A 22,915-nucleotide genomic window follows, 5' to 3' on the forward strand; every position below is an offset into this window, starting at 1 on the left:
TATTATGCTTAAGACCCTTTGATGAGGTACCTTGTCAAAAGCTTTTCTTGGGTTCCCTTATAAATGTATATTACACCTTAATGGATAGCAGTACATCTGATAAACTTTATTCAAACTTACATGTTCAGATTTCTTAATTTGCTTAAACAGTCCATTTACAATCCTACCTTGATCACAGCCTTCAGTAAGTATGTGGTAGCACAATGACTCCTTTAAAGTCCTTTAACTCATCTGCTTCTGCAAAAGGTTTTGATGCATCTGACTGTGGTTTGAATGCCATAGACAGGAGTGCTGTAAAGCAGAAAAAAGTCCTTGTGGTGTTTTCTAAGATTCACAAAAAACTATCTGTGGCTTATAATATCAACTGGACTCCCGGCAGCACTAAAAGTGCTGTAAACAATATGGCAACTGTTAAACCTGCATTTGAGCACATGAGAGATTGTGGTTCTTGGCACCAGTGTGTCCAGCCCAAGAGCAAAGGTTTTTCACAATGGCTAGAACCTCTACAGTCTGTTTATGGATCACAACTGTTACTGGATAAAAAAACCCATCCCCCCACAATGAAATTAATGGACCCTTGAAAACAAGAGGCCCTACACCCACAGTGCTAATGCTAGCATGGTGTCTGGCAGTTCCAGAGTGGTATTTGACAACTCTTCATCTGATGCTATCACACACACAAACCACACTGCATCCCCATCATGCAGCGCAGGAAGGGCTGGTGCTAATGGCTCTGCTAACAGACCAGGTCCATTCGTGGACACCACAGGTCTCAGAGCAGAGAAGGGCAGAGCTCATGCTGTGCTCCAGGGCGTGTCGCAGTGTCCTCGTCATCCTAGATTTCGCCAGGAGTCTTTTTCCATAATAAAGTGGGAAGTCTCCCCTCTCCCTCCCTGGGGGGGCGTTTCCCCCACCCAGCCCCAGGGCGGGATTCTCTCACCCCCTCCCCGGGGGGGGGGCGTTTCCCCCACCCAGCCCCAGGGCGGGATTCTCTCACCCCCTCCCCGGGGGGGGAGTTTCCCCCACTAAAGGGAGGGATTCTCTCACCCCCTCCCGGGGGGGCCGTTTTCCCCACCGGGCGAGATTCTCACCCCCCTCCCCCGGACAGGGGCGCCACTGGCAGCTCTGGTCCCCTCCCCCGAGATGAATTCAAGGGCCAGACGCCCCCACCCTCCCGCTCTCTATGGTTCAGCGGCGGCTAGAGGGGACGCCGGCAGGCGGCAGCGCGCCAGTTCCCCGAGGGTCATGCCGGGGTCACGGCCCTTCTTCCTTTCGCGGTGCATGCCGGGCCGCTGGCGGAGCGGCGCGCGCGCGCTTCCGTCCGGGCCTTGCGGCTGCGGCCACCGGGGCTGGTTCCAAGATGGCGACGTCCCTGGGCTCCAACACCTACAACCGGCAGAACTGGGAGGACGCGGTAAGGCCCGGCCGGGGCCTGCGGGGCGAGGCTCCCCGGTGGGGATGAGGGGCCGCCACCCTCCCGCTGTGGGTTTAGCCTCCCTCGGCGGCCCGGCCGGGCCCAGGGAGCCTGGCGGTGGCGGGGGTCCGCCCGGGGCCGGGGTTGAAAGGCGTGTGGGCGGCTGAGGCGGGGGCTGTGGGTTGGGAGGCTCTCGGCCAGGGGCTCTCTCCCGAGGCGGGTGCCGGGCCTTGCTCCCTGTCTGGGGCCGCTGGGCGCTGACCCCGTGTAAATGACGGGCACGGGCACAGTCCACGGCCTCCCCCGGGGTTGCTGGTGTCTAATCTGGGCTCCTGACCAGGTGGGATCTTACCACGTATTTGGGAGTGTTCTGCTTTTTAAATACAAATAACGGGCAGCGGGTGTGTGGCTCTTCTCAAGGTTTCAGCTAGGAGCTGGTTGGGACGTGTTGGGGGCCTTTGTCGTGTCCCCCTCTCCCCCCCACACACACGCTTTGGGTAGTCAGAGCTTTAAATTAGTCCAGCACCAGTCCAGCATCTCTGATCTGAGAGACGCAGACTGCGGAAATGTTGCTGCTGAATAGAGGCCTAATCTGAAGTGAGTTCTGAGATTTAGTCCTGACTGTTTTTTTCCCCCCCTCCTTGATGCAGGACTTCCCCATTCTGTGTCAGACATGCCTTGGAGAAAACCCCTATATCAGAATGGTATGTGACTGCTTCGAGTCATTGTCCTTTAAGGTGTATGGTGAGACTAGCTATTGAACCGCTGGTTTAGGGGACTAAAAATTAGCTCAGACAAATGGGACAAGTAGGAGATGCCAAAATGCATACCTACAGGCTCCTGTGTGCTGCTTCTTGGCAGCAGAACATGCGTGCATAGGGGAAGAGGGCTCGATTTCGGTATTGGCCAAGGGTATGGGGAACATGATAAAACAAATCAAACAATCAAAAACTTGAGCTGAAATCAAGACCGCTTGTCTAATGGTTAAATCATAAGAGATGGGGTAAACATGGATTCTGTCACAACTTTTGATGATGACTCTCTTCTTGACTTAGAGAAATGTGATGTACTGAAAGGCTAAATGACTTGCCCAATCTTTAAAATGTGCTTTGAAAAGTGCTTTGATATCATTTGATGAAGATTGCTTGAATGGCCTTTAAATCCTTGTTGTTTTACCCAGTGCATTGACCTCTTCAGTGGAAGGCTGTGTACGTGTCACCATTCCATTTTGTTTTACCTTTCCCAACACCAAGTACAATCATGTAGTGTATTCTCATTTTAAACATCCACCTTTCTCCGCTCTTCTCTCCCTAAGCACATTTTAGTCTATGCAATTCTAATGAGCTATAATATTTTATGCAAATATCGTCTGTGTTTCAAAGATTGATAGAGGATTTATTTTTGTGTGTTACGAATCTCTGGATGTTTTGTCATTGTTTAGAAAACAGATATTAAAAAGCCGAAGCTGAGGGGTTTCTTGAAAGATTTAAAAATATTCTATTGAATATTCTGCCATCAGAAAAAGTGGAAGGGTTTGGAAGTGATTTCCTCCCACTTACCTTTCAAAGGGTGTCCAGATTAAGTGAAAGCCATAGGATCAGACATCTCCAAATGCAACCGTCACAGAGAGAAAATATGCAGATGCTATGGTGGTACCACATGTGGATGGTTGGGTGGAAGAGATGAAAGCAGGGGAGTATTTTCTAAGTCATGTAATGTATGATCATAACATTGACGAGTAGCTTGTGGGCTTTTTTAGTAACTTTCATTTGATTTTATTCCAGACCAAAGAGAAATATGGAAAAGAATGCAAGGTATGTTTGTCTTCATTGTAAGAGTTGACTTCTGGACTAGCTCATTAATTTCCATTTAGAATTAAGATATAATGCTGAAAATATCAGCTTCAAACAATTGCTTATTTTTGTTAACACTTTAAGGGGTGGATTTTGCAAACTCTTGAGCATGTGAATGCCCTGTTGCCTACAAATACTTGACAACAGTTAGCTACTGGTGTGCTCACTGCTTATCATGCTGACCAATGTTGTCACATTGTTTCCTTGTATACTCCCCCATCTCTCTGTATCCATCTGTAGTCTCTTGTCTTACACTTAGATTGCAAGCTCTTTGGGGGAAGAGGCCATCTTATTTTTTTTCTGTTTCTCTGCAGCACCTAGCACGGTCGGGTCCTGGTCTGTGACTAGGGCTCATAGGTGCTGTAGTAATATAAATAATTAATAACTCTAGTCATGTGATTTATCCATGAAAGTCAGTGGGGCTTCTCATGTGAGTGAAGTTACAGATGATTGTACATTTTTTCAGGATTGGACCCTTAATTATTAAATCTGAAAAATGTTTATTTCCTTTATTTCACTATTTAGTCTGGTTATTCACTTAAAAAAAAAAGTTTGGAATTGTTCAGATTCACTTCTGCTTCTAGTCATTTTCACTCAGTCTCTTGCAAGAGCACAGTGTTCTAGGGTTTAGGTTTCAAACTCTGTAAGAGAATAATTACACCTGAACAAAAAATAACCTAATCACCTAGTTATACAAATTCCTTCCCTCTTGCCCCAGGAGTGTGTGGTGTTGCTCTTTAACCCCACCCTCCTAGTGGATTCACTGAATCCAGAGGTTGGCACCAAAAGATGCAGTGTTCAGCACTCCTGGTGGGAAGGTTACTGACATTACTTTTTCAGAAAGAGTAGATTGGGGTGGGGAGGGGGGGAGTAATCTTAAAGAGATTTGAACTTAAATCTGATTCTCTTCTTAGTTTGGATTTATCGGTTGCTGTTCCTCCCAAAAAAAAAAAAATCTCATAACATAGTGGTGGTTAATGCTGGACTGGATTACTATTGAATTTATTTAATCAATCTAGCATTTTCCTGTTCACTTTTGCCTTAGCAAATGGGTGGTAGATGGAACTTGGCTTCCCTCTGGATCTCAGTAACTCCCCTGCCAGCAAGTATGCTGGGTATCTCTGAGACAAGCCAGCCTTTGTGTTTCAAAAAGGAGAAAGCAGGAATCTTTAGTGATATCCCTTGGAAATATAAAGCAGTGGAGGAGTTAAAATGTATTGTTTCCCTCTTTTCCTCCTTCCTACCATCATCTCCTTTTCGTTAGGAAACCAGAGTGATGTATTGAGAGCCAGCTCCCCTGCCCCGAGTCCAGTGTACAATGGAAGTAGAAACGTCCTCCCCACAGAGACTGTATGCATTACTTCAGAGTAAGGCCACCCTTTTCTGGGCCTAAATGCCTGTGGCCAGATGGACTGGGTCTCTTGCTATCTCAGCAAGTATATAATTTGCAGACATATCCTACAAATTAGCTGTAATGATTCTTTAGTATATAGGATCATTACAGCTAATTTGCAACTGATGAAGTGAGCTGTAACTCACGAAAGCTTATGCTCAAATAAATTTGTTAGTCTCTAAGGTGCCACAAGTACTCCTTTTCTTTTTTCAAGAAAAGATTGGGTTTTCTGAGTTGTTTGCTTGAATTTTTACATATTAAGGTAGTAACATTAGGCAGGTGATTAAAAGGGAGGAAGCCTCTAGTAGTAGTTTAGTTTCCATAAGAATCTGAATGCTAGTGTCATTGCTGGCCGCAATTAGAGCGGTACAAGTCACTGCTCTCTTTGTCTCAGATTTGTGCCAGGCCCTTCACAGTGTTTCGCTGGTGCCCAGGTGTTCGAATGCGCTTTAAGAAGACAGAAGTGTGCCAAACATGTAGCAAGCTGAAGAATGTGTGTCAGACCTGCCTGCTTGACCTGGAATATGGTGTGTAGCTTGTCTCCTGTCTCCTCATAGTTTTAATACATCTCTAAATAAATGTGTATCTCCATGACTCTGTGTGCCTAGGGCATGGAGATGCATATTTATTTAGAGATGTTTGTATGAGAGAGAAGTTGAACAAATCTGACTGCGATCTCTTCTAGGCTATACCAGAAGGCACATATATATGCCAAATGGTGCTCCTGTCTGTGCATAAACTTTCCAGCTCATTAAAGACTAAATCGTGTCTAATAATTGAATCCATTCTAAAATAGGATCTTCCCATACACACGAGTGCTGTGATCTGATTGACTGTGTTCATACGACTGAGTTGCTATGAATTTCCAAGTGTGTTTGGACTTTGATACCCAATGAATCTTACTCTAACTGTAGAGAGGATTAGAATCTTGACATTGCATGCCTTTGTTGCTGGCAAGAGTAAAAATTGTTCCGTTGGGGATGCTAGATGTAGGATGAATTATATTTGATTAACTGAATTCCCACTATTCACATATGTTTCAGTTGAATATGAGGCTTTTAAAAAACTACCATGAAACTAGACAAACTTTCAGTCTCATTCAGTTCACCTTTCACAGCAGGTGAAGTAATACTATCCATAGGATATTAATTAATGCAGTGTAAAACAACGAATCAGTACAGATTTGACTGCTCTTCAGGACCCCTATCTCTGAATACAGCTACGTTAATATGTTATAATAACCGCTTTTGGGCTTTCTGCTTTCGGTTAATATTAATTTTGTTCTTCCGTTTAATTTTAGGTCTACCTATTCAGGTTCGAGATGCAGGGCTATCTTTTAAGGATGACATGCCTAAATCTGATGTCAATAAAGAGTATTACACCCAGAACATGGAGAGAGAAGTAAGGAATGCATTTTTAACCGAATCTGTTGGTGGCTTATCTCACTTGTGCTGTAGATTAAATGAATTAGCTAATCTTGAAAACTTCCTGGTTTCTCTGATTATGTGCATCAGTTTCCTGTCCCAAGTAATGAAATATGCATTCTTTACCTACTGCTTAGATTTCAAACTCTGATGGGACAAGACCAGTTGGTGCTCTAGGAAAAGCTACTTCTACCAGTGACATGTTGCTTAAACTGGCTCGGACCACCCCTTACTATAAACGCAACCGACCCCACATCTGTTCTTTTTGGGTGAAAGGAGAATGCAAGAGAGGGGAAGAGTGTCCCTACAGGTACAGTTTTGTTTGAAAAGCTAACATATTAACAATGGTTTGCAATATAGGGAATTCTGAGTAAAATGGAAGTAATGCAGTGTCTTCATAAGCATTTTTGCAGATGTTGCAGGAAAAATTACATAAGAACAGCCACACTGGGTCAGACCAATGGTCCATGTTGCCCAGTAGTCTGTCTTCCGATAGTGGCCAATGGCAGATGCTTCACAGAGAATGAACAGAATAGGGTAAACATTGAGTGATCTATCCCTTGTCGTCCACTCCCAGCTTCTGGCATTTAGTCTTTGGACACCCAGAACATGGGGTTGTATCCCCGACCATCTTGACTAATAGCCATTGTTGGGCCTATCCTCCATGAACTTATCTAATTCTTTTTTTGAACGCAGTTATACTTTTGCCTTCACAACATCCCCTGGCAATGAGTTCCACAGGCTGACTCTGTTGTGTGAAGTAGTACTTCCTTTTGTTTGTTTTAAACCTGATGCCTATTAATGTCATTGAGTGACTCCTGGTTCTAGTGTTATGTGAAGGGGTATATAACACTTCCTTATTCACTTTCTCCAGACCATTTTATGATTTTGTAGACCTCTGTCGTATCCCCCTTTAGTCATCTCTTTTCCAAGCTGAAAAGTCCCCACTCTTTCTAATTGCTCCTTGTATGGAAGCTGTCCCATACCCTTAATCATTTTTGTTGCCCTTCTCTGGACCTTTTCCAAGTCTAATGTATGTTTTTTGAGATGGGGCAACCAAAACACACAGTATTCAAGGTGTGGGCAAACCAGTGATTTATATAGTAGCATTATGATATCTTCTGTCTTAATATTTATCCCTTTCCTAATGATTCCCAACATTCTGTTAGCTTTTTTGACTGCTGCTGGACGTTGAGTAGATGTTTTCAGAGAACTATCCACGACTCCAAGATCTTTCTTGAGTAGTAACAGCTAATATAGACCCCATCATTTTGTACAGGTAGTTGGGATTATGTTTTCCATGGTGCATTACTTTGCTTTTATCAACACTGAATTTCATCTGCTGTTTTGTTGCCCAGTTTTGCGAGATCCCTTTGTAACTCTTCATAGTCTGCTTTGGATTTAACTCTCTTGAGTAATTTTGTATCCTCTTCAAATTTTGCCACCTCACTGTTTACCTCTTTTTCCAGATCATTTATGAATATGTCGAACAGCACTGGTCCCAGTACAGATCCCTGGGGGACACCACTATTTACCTCTCTGACCATTTATTCCTACCCTTTGTTTCCTGTCTTTTCATCCAGGAGAGGACCTTCTCTCTTATCTCATGACTGCTTACTTTGCTTCAGAGCCTTAGATAAGGGACCTTGTCAAAGGCTTTCTGAAACTGAATGTTAACTTGACATATATTACCAGTGAATGAATCCTTTTCCAGCAAGTTCTTTCTTGATCATACTGTGTGTATTCAGCAGTGAGCTGAAACATCAATCCACAGATCAAGTGCAGCTTTTCTCTTACATTGTTCATTGCCTCTCTTGGCAACATCAGTTCTTGCAGCAGAAAATACTGTCCCACAGTCAGTGATCTGAACATATCTCAGCAAGTAACTTTGTTTGAAACCCAGGTCATGCAGTTTCATGGAACCTTGGTTGAGCTGTCCGAGCTGCTATTTGTTAAAACTCTAGGTGGCGAATGTTATAATAAATTAATAAGTAATTTGAGTTCTTAGGGCTCTTTAATTGTGTGTCACTTTGGTGTGATTATTTGAATACTGTTAGTCCTCAGATAGCCTTTTAAGGAGAGAGGTGGCTGTTGCAGTCATGTTATTGTGGTGCAGTTGTAACAGTGTAATGTTATGAAATGCTTTGTTTACTCTACTTTAGACACGAGAAACCTACAGACCCAGACGATCCTCTGGCCGATCAGAACATCAAAGATCGTTATTATGGTATTAATGATCCTGTAGCTGATAAGCTTCTGAAACGGGCTTCAACCATGCCTCGTCTGGACCCACCTGATGACAAGACCATTACCACACTATATGTAGGAGGCCTGGGAGACACCATCACCGAGACTGATCTGAGGTACGTTGGTACATCTGAGTTTGCATTTGCTTTTCAGCTTGATGCCTTGATAATGGAGAATTAGCTTGCTAACATTTTCCTAAGATGCTTGTCACAGTGTTCATCTTTAGCGAGCATTTTGTTGAGGTTGCTATGCCTGAATGAGAGTGAAGGGGGCTGTTCATCCCTTGGTTATGCAGCCCCTTCATTTGTCCATACCAGTCAGAAGTGAATGACCACTCTCTTCACTTTACCCTAACCGGAAGCTGGCGAATAGGTCTATTTAGAGGAGCGCAGAATTTCTGGAGGTGGGAATACAGTTAAATCTAAGCAACATCATCTGTGCTGTGTTTAAATTCTTTTCTTCCCCTCCCACCTCCACCAAAAATCCCCCCCAAAATGCATCATTGCTGTTGGTGCCCTGAGGATCCCATTTTATACTTGTACAGTTGAAATTCCCTCATGTAACCTCCATCTTCCGAATTCCTGAATTCTGAAGAAACCCCTGTCACTGTTGCTGCATAACTGTATGTAGGGATTAAAGTTCTGTGACAGGCATTTCCCCTCTTTTCTAACACTGGATTTGAATCCATGATATAGAGGGGAAAGGGTGCTTATCTCCCAAGGGTGTGAGCATGTGAGACCTTTAATGTATTGTGTGTTTTATGGAGAAGAGCAGCAGAATCCAATTTTGCTGTCCTTTCCTTGCAGAAATCACTTCTACCAGTTTGGAGAGATCCGGACGATAACCGTGGTACAGAGGCAGCAGTGTGCATTCATCCAGTTCGCGACACGGCAAGCTGCAGAAGTGGCTGCTGAGAAATCCTTTAACAAGCTTATTGTCAATGGACGCAGACTCAACGTCAAGTGGGGGAGGTGAGCAAGTGGGAGAGGAAGTGGGGAAGCATTTATTTCCTTTTTGGAGGTTTTCCTCAGGATATTGTTTTTGGAGAATCCGCTCTTAACTGCGCACTTCAGAGTCATGTACTGTTCCTTATTCAACTCAAAAGTCTTGGTGACTTAGAATGGAAGCCAAGTGTGTAAAAGACCCAAATATTTAGTGGGTTGCCTGTCTTTTGGTGGGGAATGTGGTGTTGGAGGGTAATTGGCATTGGGTCTCTTTGAGAAATTCTATTTTGGGGTGGGTACACTGCTGTCTGAAAAAACAACACTAACTCCTTTTGCGCCAACTCACCAAGTCCCTGCTGCTAGCATTCTGTAAATTCGTGATCCTTGGCCTGAAGCAGTGGGTCTGGGATTGGTGACGTAAAACTGTCTCTTGTGAGGGTCTACCCACTCTGCCACCACCTTCTTCAGTTCTAATGCTTTTGGCTTTGATTTCAGGTCCCAAGCAGCAAGAGGGAAAGAGAAGGAAAAAGAAGGTACTACAGAATCTGGTATAAAGCTGGAGCCAGTCCCAGGGCTACCTGGAGGTAAGAGAAATGGTTCTATACCAGTGATTGCCCTCTCAAACACAGAACAGCAGGTCACTTGCTACCATGAGGCAGAACAGAGTTGCTCTCTATACCATTGGGACCTGGGGCCAGTAGGGCAGCAGCACATCTCACTCTCAGAGTAGTTAATGAACCTGTGTTCGAATAAGAGCTGGCTGGTGAGTCTTGTATTTATGGGCAATGAAGGGATCTTTGGCTAGAAGGAAATTCAAGGTGACTCTAGGCCTTTTTTACAGGGTGATTGAAAAGTTACAATGGTTAGAATAAAGGCACTTAAATCATTGAGACCTTCTGTGGCATAAGATCTGGTTGTGTGTTCTTGATCCATTCAGTGTCATCTGTTGGGGCAGGCAATCCCAGTTGTTTAGGATTAGGATTGGATTTTCATTGTGGAAGGGTCAGAGCCTGTGGAAGGGGTCACAGCTGTTGTTCTAGAGGTTCACTGGCATCCTGCGTCTGTTAGATACACATTACTAACAAAGTTCCTGTCGGAAGAGCTGATTGAAGCACTCCCCTTAGGGATGGGGTGGATACTTGCTTATATTTTGCCTGCTAGCTTTCACCAGTAACCAAGGGATGTTTGTGTCTTGAAGCTCTTCCCCCTCCTCCAGCTGCAGAAGAAGAGGCATCTGCAAATTACTTCAACCTACCTCCCAGTGGCCCTCCAGCCGTGGTTAACATTGCCCTGCCACCACCCCCTGGCATTGCTCCGCCCCCACCTCCAGGTAATTCCCTTCCCCTTCCCCCACTCTGTGGGGAGAGTTAGAACTATGTCCTTTACCAAAGAGGGCTGGAATCAGGTCTTACTTGCCAGATTACCTACTAGCAGATGCTCTCTATTGTAGTTTTGTGTGGTACCTACTAAGTGTGATCTGGGTTTATGAACCAGCTTGTACTGTAGAACTGGCTCTTCATTAGACTGAACTGCCTGTGGTGTAATATGTTCTCTGCAAAATTCTGCAGTACCCAGGAGAGTCTCATAACCTGTGCTGAGGCCCACCCTGCTTAGCTGATAGCCGAGTAAACCTCATGTTGTCCCCAACTTCTAGGAGAGACTCTAAACAGAGAGAATGTTAGTGTCAATATTTGACTGTTTGTATATTCAAAACGTGAAGCCTTATCCCGGTGGAACTTCAGGAAGTGTTGGGTTTGTCCAGCTGCGCTGGATGGTCTCGTTACCCAAATACTTCTGGTATGTTCAGTAGTGAAAACAAAACATTTGGCAGTTCGTAATATAATAGGGAGCAGGGGAACAGGCACTCGCAGAATTGGAATCTACAGTCTGTCATTGAATAGCAACATGTCCTCAGCTGTTCATTATGCTGGCAGAAAGGTTAAAAGGGTATAAATTGGGATTCCTCAGAAACTGGGGAAGGAGGAGAGGGGGCACCCTTTCTGTGGGCTCAGTTATGTTTTGCTTATCTGGCTTGAACGACACACAGGCAACAATAAAATACTTCATCAGGATGCCTGGTAATCTGACACTTGTGTTCTGTGTCTGCAGGTTTTGGACCGCACATGTTCCACACCATGGGGCCTCCACCTCCCTTCATGAGAGCCCCAGGCCCCATCCACTACCCTTCTCAAGATCCACAGAGGATGGGTGCCCACGCTGGGAAGAACAACACTCCCTAGCACCCCATTGACCTGTTCACCGTTTGAGTAGATGTCATTTTTTTGGTTACCATGGTAGCATAATATGTTCAGCTGTGGGCGAGCTGGAGACTAAGCCTTGCTTCCTGCTTGCACGCACAGGGCAAGCTGAGCTCTGTTGTGTTGCCACTAGCGAATCTGGTCATTCATATAACCTGAATCATTCACTTACTATCATGGGTGGGGGATGTGGGAGGGAGGAATGTGGAGAGACGTGATCTAGAGGGTCCATGAATGAATTGTACGAGAATTACAATCCCATCATTGTGTTCAATTTTGCACATTTTGAAATAAATTTTTCTCCTGGGGGAAAAAAACACACCTTTAGCCGGTTTGATAGCCTCAGCAGTTTACACCCTGGAATGGATTGGGGACTCTTGTACAGACTTAACTGGAAATTTTGCTAGTAATATTCATTCCGGAGTCAAATAACTAGTGATTCATCATTGAAAAAAGATACCAGGTCCTCTAGCACTAAGCCAGAACTCTCCAAGATAACACTGAGGGGAAAGGAAACTAGCATCAGGCGCACAACTTCCAGGGATTTCTCCTTCTACTTACTGTGACCTTTTTTTCTCCTTTTTTGGGTTGCTTTTCTTCTGATCGTGAGGAAAAAGTGGAGAATCCTAAGCCCCTGTAGTTAGTCAGTTAAGTGCTAGGTAATACAAACAGTTCCCCTACTGTCAATTCCAGCATGACCCAAACAGGCGCTCAAGCAGCCATCTATTTCAGATAGGCCAGCTGGGACCTTCCCGCCCCTCTCCTTGGAGAATGAACATTGTTACTGAAACTGCCAGGAATGAGACAGCAGTAATACTGTAAGCTCATCCAGTCTGAACTATGGCTTTTGTGGCCTTCACGTAAAATGGCTCTCAAGCTGTGAAATGGACCAAACCATTTTCTGCTCTTTTTTTTTTTTAAGAGCTCTGAGTTCAGCATTCACCCTGGAGCATCTGTTCTCTGCATAAAGTCTGTAATTTAATACAGTTGCTTAGGAGTCCGGGTGGGGGATTTTAAAGTACAAAAGTCTGTTGCTTTGATGTAACTGATCTGTAGATATGTTTTGGTAAAGAGAAACATGTGATGAGATAAAGCCTTATTTACTTGTTTTTGTTTTTTAAATTAAAATGGGCAGATTTTCCAAATATTTGGATCCTGCTTCCAGAGGCAAAATTTGTCTGAGTATTGTCTGACCTTGTTTGGCTGAGCCCTCTGTCCTCGTAAAGATGAAGAGTGGCATGAGATAGCTAGCGTACAGCCCCAGTTCTGCCTCACCGTGCGGCTCTTTGGAACGTAGGGCTAGGCCCCTGCTTAAGTGGAATGTGAAGTTCTGACGTTGCAGGCACCATGTAGGATCTTGCATAGGAGAATACAGTACTCTAGGGGGTGCACTTGGTTAGTGCACTGGCCTTTCATCTCTGGAGACTTGGGTTTAAACTTGGCATAGGTTACAGGCAAATGAGTGTTGCTGGTCTCAGTAATAATCCACAATATCAAAATACAGCACAACTTGGTACTGTTCAGGAGCTCCCAGAATAGCGTGTTACAGGACAGGCTTTTGACGATCCATTGACAGATCTGTGTGGGGGAAGCTGGCACAGCACCTGCTTGTACTGGGCTTGACTCGAGCCAGTCAGTGCCTTATTCTGTAAGCACTAATTTGACAAGTATTGAACTCACAGAGGTTTTACGATATAGCTGCTTTATTTTCTCCAACTATATTTCTGAATGTAAACATGGCCTCCAGCTCACAGGCAAAGGGGAGGGAGATGGGCTCAGAGCTGGACAGTAGTTCATAGGCACAAACCTTTAAACACTTTTACTTGTTCAGTTTGCCCAGGTGTGCTTCTGGGGGCGGGCGGAGGAATGAACATTCCCCACTTGAGTGGTGCATTGCAGTGGTGAGTTTCCCCAGATTGTAATGTAACTGTGGTGCATGCTTTTCCTCTGTATGGTCTCATTGGCGTTAGAAACACAGTGGTTGTATGTTAGGTTATTTACAAATAAGGCAGCCTTTTAAAATTGCACATTTACCAGCCTGGATATAAAATGACTTGCCTAGCCTAACCACAGTGATCCAAAAAATATATATTATTGCTCACCCATTTAAAAAAAAGAAAACAAGACCAGTTTTGCAAGGTTACAGTAGGGTTATCGTACGAATTTGACAAAAACTACTAAACAAATGTAGAAAATGCAAAGTTGAGCTGGAGCTTTTCTATTCGCCAGGGTGAGTGGGAGTGTTTGGAACATACATGGGTTCTGATCTACCCTGTTTTTGGTAGCATTCTTCCTTTGATGGATAGCTCTGTTCTATATACTGTGCTTGTGTGCATCCGAAAGGCTGTGGTCAAAACACCCTTGTTGACTACTTTCTGCATGTGTTGCATGAAGGTCTTGCTTGCCATAGAGGTGTTTGTTACGTAGGATGTCCTCTCCCCTAGTGGTACCACATTAATGTTTTTATCAAGCATTGATTTGTATGATCACATTGGCAATTACTTAAATATAGACTCTGTTTTTTGGGGCTGCGCCAATTGTGTACTGCATCTTAAATCAGCAGGAGCTGATCCTGACTATTATTGAAGTAAAAAAAAAAATCTGAGCAGGATCAGGCCCTCCATATATAATTGCAATCAAGTGGTGTAAATATTAAAACGGTGGTGTGTAAACTCATACAGCAAGCTGTTAGGGGTAGGAAAGGAAGTGTAACACACCAACCAGTAGCTAGCAGGGAAAATGGCATAGGTTCCTGATTCTCCCAGTTCGGGTAGTGGTGATCTCAAGCACTCCCCTCACTTATATGCAGTACGTGTTTCTGTCTGACAGCCAGCCCCGCACACCCAGCCCAGTGGTTGTTTCTTAACGGAGTTAGCATGTTAAAGGAAATTACATCCATCTCCTTATGTGTCAGAAAGCCATTAGTAACTTATTTCACCCACTTCCCCAATTACCACACTGCCTTATCACTCCCCCTCCCCATCTCAACCAAAATTACATTTCTACAGCACTGCCCTTAAGCTAGGATTTCTCTAAGCAGCCACCGCCTGTCAATGCTGGTGTCGCAGAACAGTTGCAAGGCGCCTTGATGTGATGACAACTGGCTCTTACGCCATTTGCCACACCACCAGAGCGAGGACAATGTGTCTTCTCCAACCGCATTGTTCCATAGTTTTATCATGGATGTGGAAGTTTACTGGAATCCCACTGTTTCGTCAATGAGAACTTGACTGGTCAATTTGTCCCACTACCACAATAATGGACACCTAGGAAAACCTTGTAACGGGGTCGTCCAGGAATGGCTCTAGATGTGAGCTTGTTGGGGCCTGTGTGTGGAAGTGGATGACATGCTGCAGCCGCTGGGCCTTCACAGGGTGCATGGGTAAGAATATCTACTCCCCTTTTCTGCTGTGCTAAGGAGTACCTCTACCAGCACTGTAAAACAAAGCAGGTTTGAGCCTAGCAGATAAAGCATTTGTGGATAGGAGAAGGGAGTAAGGTTACATTACAGCTCTTCTGTCTCTGGTAAAATCCGTACCCAGCCCTGGGGTGCTCTGTTAAAGCTGGGTCTATTCCAGACGAGCTCCAAGCTGTTCGGGGTGTCTGTCTGAGCCGTCATCTCCAACCCAGGCACAGTGAACATGTCATTGAGTAGCACTCCACCAAATGGGGTAGGAGTCCTGCATGCACAAAGGAAGAAGATTTAGCATTTTCATGGGGAGGGAGCGTACTTCTCCTGGTAGCCCTGGATGGAAAAAACACTCAGGACTAGTTGCTCCTTGAGCATCCAATAGCAGCCTGGTCATCTAGCAAAAGCCATCAGTTACCAACCTGTGTCATGAATGACAGCTGTACTCCTTCCAGCCACCGTAATTCCCACTTACTCTGTTTCCCTCAGGTCCTCACAACATTCATCTCCTATAGACTGAGCCTCAATCAGCTGGCCCTCATCCAAACTCCTGCAGAGAGACAGGGTCGCTTGTCTCACTACCTCAGTAGCCTTGGTTGAGATGGAAAGGTAGAGCTGGGTGTCAGCCCCCACAGCTACTACACCCCACTTTCCCTTAGCAACCCTGCCAGCATCCATGTGTGTGTTGAACAAGAAGAGGCTTGAGAGAGACCCCACACGTGAAAGGTCTTAGGGCAGCAAGTCCTACCCTCTGCTCCCCCTTGTAAAGCAGAGTGAAGCCTCTTATGTGCAGCCAAAGCCTTCTGGAAGGGACTGCAGTTGTGTTAACACCACCTCCTGATCAGTGCTGTTGTACATATCTTAACAAACAATCTGCTTCTCTTGGAATGTGACAAAAGAGAGCATTCGTGCAGGGGCTTGAACTGTCATCTGTTCCTGGAGAAACAATATAAGGCCAGAGGTGTATTCCTGTGGAGCAGTTAGGGTTGGGCTGAATGTTAGGCCTTCATTTAAGGCAGAGCACTGTGTTGGGGGCAGCAGTAAAGGCTGACTGGGGGGCATATCTGCAAATGTCTGCTTTGGAAAACGTGCTCTGTTACATTGTCTAACCTGTTACTCGAGTAACGTGGCATTGTTTTCTCACAGCAGCGTCCCAGGAAGGAACAGGTGCTGATTGCAGTTGTGAGCCCCACTTCTGGGGGAAGTGTGGATGATGAAGGGTTGTTCCAGAAATGCTCGGTTCCCCCAAGGAGTATGTGGCAAGGTAGTTCTCAAAGCCTTGTGTTACAGCTCATGTAGGGCAGGTACCATCTCCGTGAGCCTCTTCAAGGTCTTTCATCACCCCTCTGTCTTTTGTAAATAAACCTGCTTAAATTCAGTCATTGGAGAGGTTGTGAGCTTTCCTCTGGTCTCTTACAAATGTGAAATACTCCAGGGTTCATCTTGCTTCACAGGCAGGATTTCTGGCTTCTTGCTTAATACAAAAGGCAACATCCATTTTCCTAAGAGCTTTGGGTTGGATTTGTTTGGGGTGGGGAGGATGAGATCAAATGAAAAGAGGTGATTTTCAAAATCAGGACCTTAGATCCACAAGGATCATGGTTTTTTTTAACTCTGTTTAAATCTGACGGCTGTAAATTCAGCTTCCTGGCACTTTGTGCCTCACTGAAGAGTTAAAATGGAGGTGAGAGACTTGGCTAGCATCTAGCTGTATTAAATATCAGTTTGGGGCTTTAAATAGAAGAGCAGCAGTTCAGAGGGGGAAATAACTCAGGGTGAAGCTAGGCAGCCTTACACGTCATATAGAAACATGCCCCTGTTTGAGTTTCTGTCCAGAAATAAATACTGAGCCAAGGGCAGAGAAACATGACCAGTCCGAGAAACTAAAGAGCAAGTGACTGCAGCACCTTCCCCGTCCCTCTACAGCGTATGCCCAATGAAGCTGGGGACGGGAAAAATTCTAAATATTTGAATACGTTGAGGGGTAAGGAAGTCACAATAGCAACCCCTTGGCCTTTCCACCCTTTGCTTCCAGCTAGCAGCATCACTTCCACCAGGGCCATGCTTTCTGCTAGCTGGCTCGTGCTCCCTGTTAGTTACCCTGGGTCTGGTGTGGGAAGGGGTTGGCGAGTTCCTCGCTAATATCTTACATTTATACAACACCTTTCATCTCCATAACAACGCGGGGCAGCTACTTCCTGCATAACTCTAATACAGCCACCTTAGGTTTCGAATGAGGCAGCTGGTTAACGGGGCCCACCGACATTATGCAGCAGCTTGGGCAAGAAGTGAGGAGGAACGCCGCATCCATCTGAAACCGTAGCAAGAATTCAGCTAGGCAGGATGTAATTATCCAAACAGCAGTTTGGCTGGGGGACCAGGGTGAACCCCACGCCTACACTCATGAAAAGGGATTTTGGGATCCTCAATGACCAGAAGGGGTCAGGGCCTTGGTGTTATGATTCAGCTAAAAGACATTGCTATGTAAGTTCAGTGCCCCCAACTCTACGCTAGGTTACTTGTTCTCTACGGACTGAGAAGTGAGAGTTCCTCTGCTGGAACCCCCACTCCTGCTGTCTGCAGAACACGGTACTCCCTTAGCAGTCTCCCATCCGCATACTTTACGAACCCAACCCTACTGTAACTTCTAGGATCTGAGGAGGCAGAACAAAGAGTAAGGTTAAACCTTGCACAGCGTGCCTGGGGCTGCACTGGTCGAAGAATTGTGACAGTTCAGTCTCCAGTGTGTGGCTGGAAGGAATCAGGTGACTTTTTAGCACCTTGCGTAAGGATTGACCTAGCGTCCTAGCTGCTTCTGCAGCTATCTGTCACCTTGTGAAAACGAGACTAGCTCACGAGCTGTCACTTTGCGTGACCACGGCCAGACGGGTGGAACGTGGCCTGCTCCGAGCACAGGCACCAGCTCTGTGGTTGCTCCATGGCTCAAGCACCCACCAGCCTCGCTGGTTCCAGTCGGGGCTCACTGCTGGTCAGCTGTTTGGTGTATGGGAGGCGCTCGGGGGAGGGGGTGGGAAGAGGCGAAGGAAGGGTGGGGCCTTAGGGGGAGGAGGTGGAATGGGGGCAGGGCCTTGGGCCAAAGTGGGTGGGGAGCAGCCACTGGGAAAAATAAGTCAGCGCCTGTGGCTCTGGGAGGAACGACTGTGCACTTCTACAGTGCTTTATATCTCCCGAGCACTGTGCAACCAGCGGTGGGTCCTCCCAACGCCCGTGTAACAAACACTGGCGCTATGTTCTCAACCTTGTGTAACAGGTGGGGAAATAAGGCACGGTGAAGTCAAGTGACTTGCCTGAGGCCACCTGACAAGTCAGTGGTAGGGCTGGGCTCAGGGGTTCTTTGGGAGAGAGGCTTTGCAAGGCGTTTGGGAAGCTTCCCTTGTTCTGTTGAAGCTGCCCTTTGACAGAAAAGAATTAGGCCTGGGCCCATTTATTTATGTTGATTCTCTATGGTGTATAAAGAAGGCACAAGCCCGTATTTAGTTTCCCTTTGCAGGTCACCTTTAAGAGATGCTATCCATGTCCTAAGTATTGTATTCCCTCTTGTAGCCTCACTGGTGTCTGCTTCCTCTGAGGAGCACCCACGCAGGAATGCAATGGGATAGCCAAGGGACAGGTTGTAGCAGCTGTAATTTCAAGAGATCCAGGTTTCCTGTGTGTCCCGTTGCAGAGATGTCAAGGGTGCTCCATCTTGTTTTTGTGCTGCACAAGACCCCTGTCCTGCCCAGCCTTTCCCAGCGGTGGTTGCTATAACCAGCAGCTAAAATGGGGTTGCAAGAAAAATTGCAAATAGAAGCTCTTAGCAAGGTCTCCAGCCACCTTTTCATCTTCAAGCCTGACCCGTGCCCCAGGCTGAGTCCTCCATCAGCTCAGAATCGCCATCATATCCCAGCAAACATGGTGGATGTGTCTAATGACCGTTACCTGTTGAAGCTCCTCAACTCGAAGTGGCTGGGTTTCCTGGACAGTTCAGGCAGCTGGCTCTTGCTCTCCACCCGATAGTCCTCACTGAAGAGGAATTCCTGCCAAGGGGAACAGTAGCTCTTGGGGATGGCAGTGAAGTTGAACTTCTCTGGTGGGACTTCTTTCAGCGGTCCAGAGTAGCCTGCATTTGGGAGACAAGGCTTTTGTTACTACAGCAGGCCTGAAGGCAGCAGCCAGCCAGCTTCACTGGATCCAGGCCTGCCCGGGACTGTCCTCATGTGGACAGGAACTCTCCCCTCCCATGGGAAGGACTGGGAGAGCAGTGGAGCTGGCCAGGACGTGGTTTTTTCCCATGAAAAATATAGAGAAAAACGATTTTTTTCTTTTTATCCAAATGTTTCTTTTGTCCACTCACCGACATTTCAGATTGTCGGGGCGGGGTTTGACAAATACCTGCAAAAATGTATTTGTTTCCACAAAAACATTCTATTTTTTATCCAAAAACCCAACTCTTTTTCCACTGAAAAAATGCTTTGGCAGCCCATGCCCAGCCAGCTGTACTGACTAGGCTACATCTCTGCAGGTGACATCTCGGGAGGGGGCTTTCCTTGTCCCATGGCATGGCTGTTCCCTGATTGTCTGTGGCTGGGGTGGTGAATTCTAAGGTGGTCCCATGCTACCCCTGCATTCACACCGGGGAGGGCTCCTCATGTTCTGCCACTGGGAATCATGGGGGCCACACGCCTTCTATTGACAACAAGTTCTGCAGGTCTGGCTCCTCATCACTTCATTGACGTAGCTCCGTTGTGGTGGTCTTTTTCTGTTGGCAACTCCTTACCTGGGGCCAGGGCCTCGGGATTGAGGGCTTTACTCATTTGTATGACTTTGTTTGTCTTCTTGGGCACTTTGGGAGGGGTACCCTGGCCTGCTGCTGCCACGTGAAGCTCAGTGCGATAGTTCTTCTGGCCCTCGGCAGACTAGAGAAGAAAGAGCGATAGGAGAAGGCTATGGATGGGCACAAGGAGAGGCTTGGCTTCGCCCCTGACAACCGAGGTAAGGCCTTATGGAGAAGATGGAGTAGCAAAGGGTAGAGGAGGAGACGACTTAGTCGCGTCTCCTGAAGGGTGATAACTTTTTTGCTCATGGATGAGAAGAGCATATTGCCCAAGCTAGAGCCAGGCATGGCAGGGCCAGGTCCTGGGCAGGAACTCCCCCCATGCACTTCTGCTAGCATGCTGTAATGCATTGCTGCAGCATCCCCTGCCCTGCTAGCCCCAGAACCTCACACAATTCCACCCATGGGCCTCTGTGAGGACCTACCTGCCCCCTGTTTTCTAATCTTTGGTCCTTTCCAAGACACTTGCATGGTGAATTTGTGATGAACTGCTAGCATCTTGGAGGAAAACTACCACCTTGCTTCACTTTTGCCTACCCCAGTGGGAGATTGTCAACCTAGGTCCCCAGCCATGGAAGGATACTTATGGAGGTTGGACCCGCAGGGCTCCTGCCTCGCTCAGAAAGAACGAGAAAATGAAATCAGTGTGGAATACGCTTACCTTCATCCCAACTGAATAGACCAGCATGCACAGCGTGGCCCAGAGGGCCACTGTCCAAAGTGCCTTGACGCAAAGAGCGTGCCAGCCCGCTCATGGCCCTTTCCAGCATGTCCTTACTCAATGAATGCAGGGAAAGAGTCAGGACACCTGGCAAAGCACTGATCTAGAGCTGCCAGTGAGGCTACTTCAGTAACTTAGCTCCAGCCCAACTGGCTAGCGCCATCCACTGCTTCTCTTTCAATAATGGTGCCTCAGGGACACTCACCAGCCATGCGTCGGGTCTTCCTGCCAGGTCCCCCTCAGCCATGCCGTGTGAGCCACCTGCTGCCATCTTGCTCGAGCTCTGCGGAGGGCAGGGGGAGCGACATCACTCAGGGGAGCATGCCCCACACACGGCCCCAGTGCTGGGAGCGTGCAGTCAGCTTAAGGGCCGGCGGCGCACGTGGTTTCAGAGCCCGGTTTCCTGGCTCTGACACAGGGATCGTTTCTACAGACACTGGCCATGGCAGCTGGCAGTGCCCAATGGTGACAGCCCAGCTCTCCTCACAGCTCATGGCGCATGCCTTCCCCTCAGACTCCTTCCCATTAAAACATGCCGTTACAATAACTGTGCAGGGCTTCCTGTTAACATAGGGATCCCCATACCCTGGGCTAAGAAGTGCTCTGCCTTTCAGGGGGCCTGCTCAAGTTATGTTCTACATGTGCCCCGGCAAAGGGGTGCTGGCGTAATGCCTGGTGCGCGTGAGTGTTACAGCTCCCCCTCTGTGCCAGTCTAGAGGACTGGCTTTATTACAGCCCCTTCGCCCATTTCTGGAGCTTCAGCTCAAGCTGCAGCAGCTCCTGCCGTTAGCCCTGGGGGTCCTGGTTCAGGCCCCGGACTGTCAGCCAAGAGCACAACCCTCATGCTGACCCAACAGGGTCAGCTCAGATTTGGGTTCCCATCATGATGAGGCAACTCACGGCTCTGTAGCCAGTAGGATGCTCCAAGATGAACTTCTGCACCCGCTTCTGCCTCTGTTGGAACAGCTGGGACCCCCTGTTTGTCTGCAAAGACAGCTCTTCCACCATCAGATCCTGGGGGATGCTGACCTTCTTCCCCAGGTCCAGCTGGGGGACTGAGGACACACACAGAGCAGGCCAGTGAAAGCACAGGTGTTACAATAGGGGGTTAGGGTCTCTGAGCAAGGGGCCAGTGGCTGTGCATGGGGCTGCCAGCAGAACCTCGCTTTGGGGAGAGGGTCAGCCCCTAGGAGTGACAAACATCTTGCATAGCTCTGCAGTGCCCATCAGGCTGGTTCAGAAACTGCACGGACGGGAGCCACATCCATCAAAAGAGGTAGGAACCATGGGGCCTTGTGGGGGGTGGGGATGAAAAGGGAGGACAGTAAGGGGATCCTGATGCTGGGAAGGGCTCCGAATAACCTCTAGCGATCTGGTGTATGGGCCCCATTAGTGTTAATTGACAATGTAGTGTTCATTCGTTTGGAAAGTCCAAGGAGGAGACCAGTAACATTAATACCCCTGAAGTCCAGGGGAGTTTTGCCAGTGTCTTCAATGGGTACTGGATCAGCCCCTGTGGATTGCATGCGGCAACCTGGGGCTACTCTGTAATTCAGGTTAGTGCAAGGCATCTCTTACCATCTTCCGCCATCTCCCTCACGATGGCAATTGCCTGCCTTTTTCTCTCTTGGATGTGGTCCGAATGCATGATTGGGAACATCTTCCCACCTGGAAAAGAAGCAGACACGCAGCAGGGCTCACACGTCAGGGCAGACCCTGGCTGCTACTCACACATTACCCCCAGGGTGCCAATTGCCCCGTCCCTGGGAAGAACTGATCCCAGGTGGAGTTCTGAGATTCGTGTGATGGCTTTTTGCAAATGGTTACCGTGGGGTCTAGCTCCGCTCCCATTTGGAAAATATGCACAAAACCAGAGAGAATATAGCTGGAAAAAGGGGGTTTCTCTTCCGCTTTATGGTCCTAGGAACTGTATCATGCCACCACATCACCCCAACTTCACCGCAGACCTCTCCCATTCATTTCAGGACCAACCCTCCATGTCTCTAACACTATAGAACTGTTCCAAGTGACCACATCCTTGTCCTCTGTGCTCTCCTCCCCGTTCTCCCCACTATTCTTGGACTAGCTTCTCTCCAGCCCTTCACACGCTTCACCATTGCTGGTGCGAGAGCCTCCTCCTCCGGAGCTCCTGCCCTCTGGTGCCGTCTCCTGCAGCAACTCGCCATCTGAAATCTCGGTGCTCCCTGTTCATGCCTCTTAATTCTGCCCTCCATTGCTGGCTTTATGATTGAGCCACTTAATGTATTTCCTAGGCCAAGTTTTTGCCCCAAGGCTCTCTGTCCCTGATACAATGCCCCGTCCTGCATTAAACTCTGCCAAGCATTGTGGGCCGCTGTCTTGTCCGAAGATGCTATTCAAAATATACAAATTAAAGGTGCATTGCATTGTATGCTGAGC

The 22,915-nt window shown here is 47.1% G+C and overlaps 2 protein-coding genes across 2 annotated transcripts; one reads left to right on the forward strand and one right to left on the reverse strand.

The window, feature by feature from the left end:
* Positions 1–1,285: 1,285 nt before the first annotated feature.
* On the forward strand, positions 1,286–12,706 carry RBM22 (RNA binding motif protein 22). Its single transcript, XM_077824560.1, has 11 exons — positions 1,286–1,414; positions 2,065–2,118; positions 3,199–3,228; positions 5,055–5,187; positions 5,961–6,061; positions 6,222–6,394; positions 8,247–8,447; positions 9,138–9,302; positions 9,771–9,859; positions 10,474–10,605; positions 11,385–12,706. Exons 1-11 carry the CDS (start codon positions 1,361–1,363, stop codon positions 11,513–11,515), a joined length of 1,263 nt encoding a protein of 420 aa, XP_077680686.1. The 5' UTR covers positions 1,286–1,360; the 3' UTR covers positions 11,516–12,706.
* Positions 12,707–15,038: 2,332 nt separating this feature from the next.
* Positions 15,039–22,157, reverse strand: MYOZ3 (myozenin 3). The gene is made up of 6 exons (XM_077824561.1): positions 22,076–22,157; positions 21,398–21,552; positions 20,703–20,780; positions 19,720–19,858; positions 18,882–19,062; positions 15,039–15,213 (listed from the first exon to the last, which is right to left on the reverse strand). The coding sequence occupies exons 1-6, from the start codon at positions 22,155–22,157 to the stop codon at positions 15,039–15,041; spliced, it is 810 nt and encodes a 269-aa protein (XP_077680687.1).
* Between the last annotated feature and the right edge of the window lie 758 nt (positions 22,158–22,915).

Source organism: Eretmochelys imbricata, chromosome 8, assembly GCF_965152235.1.
Source record: "Eretmochelys imbricata isolate rEreImb1 chromosome 8, rEreImb1.hap1, whole genome shotgun sequence".
Classification (NCBI taxonomy): domain Eukaryota; kingdom Metazoa; phylum Chordata; order Testudines; family Cheloniidae; genus Eretmochelys; species Eretmochelys imbricata.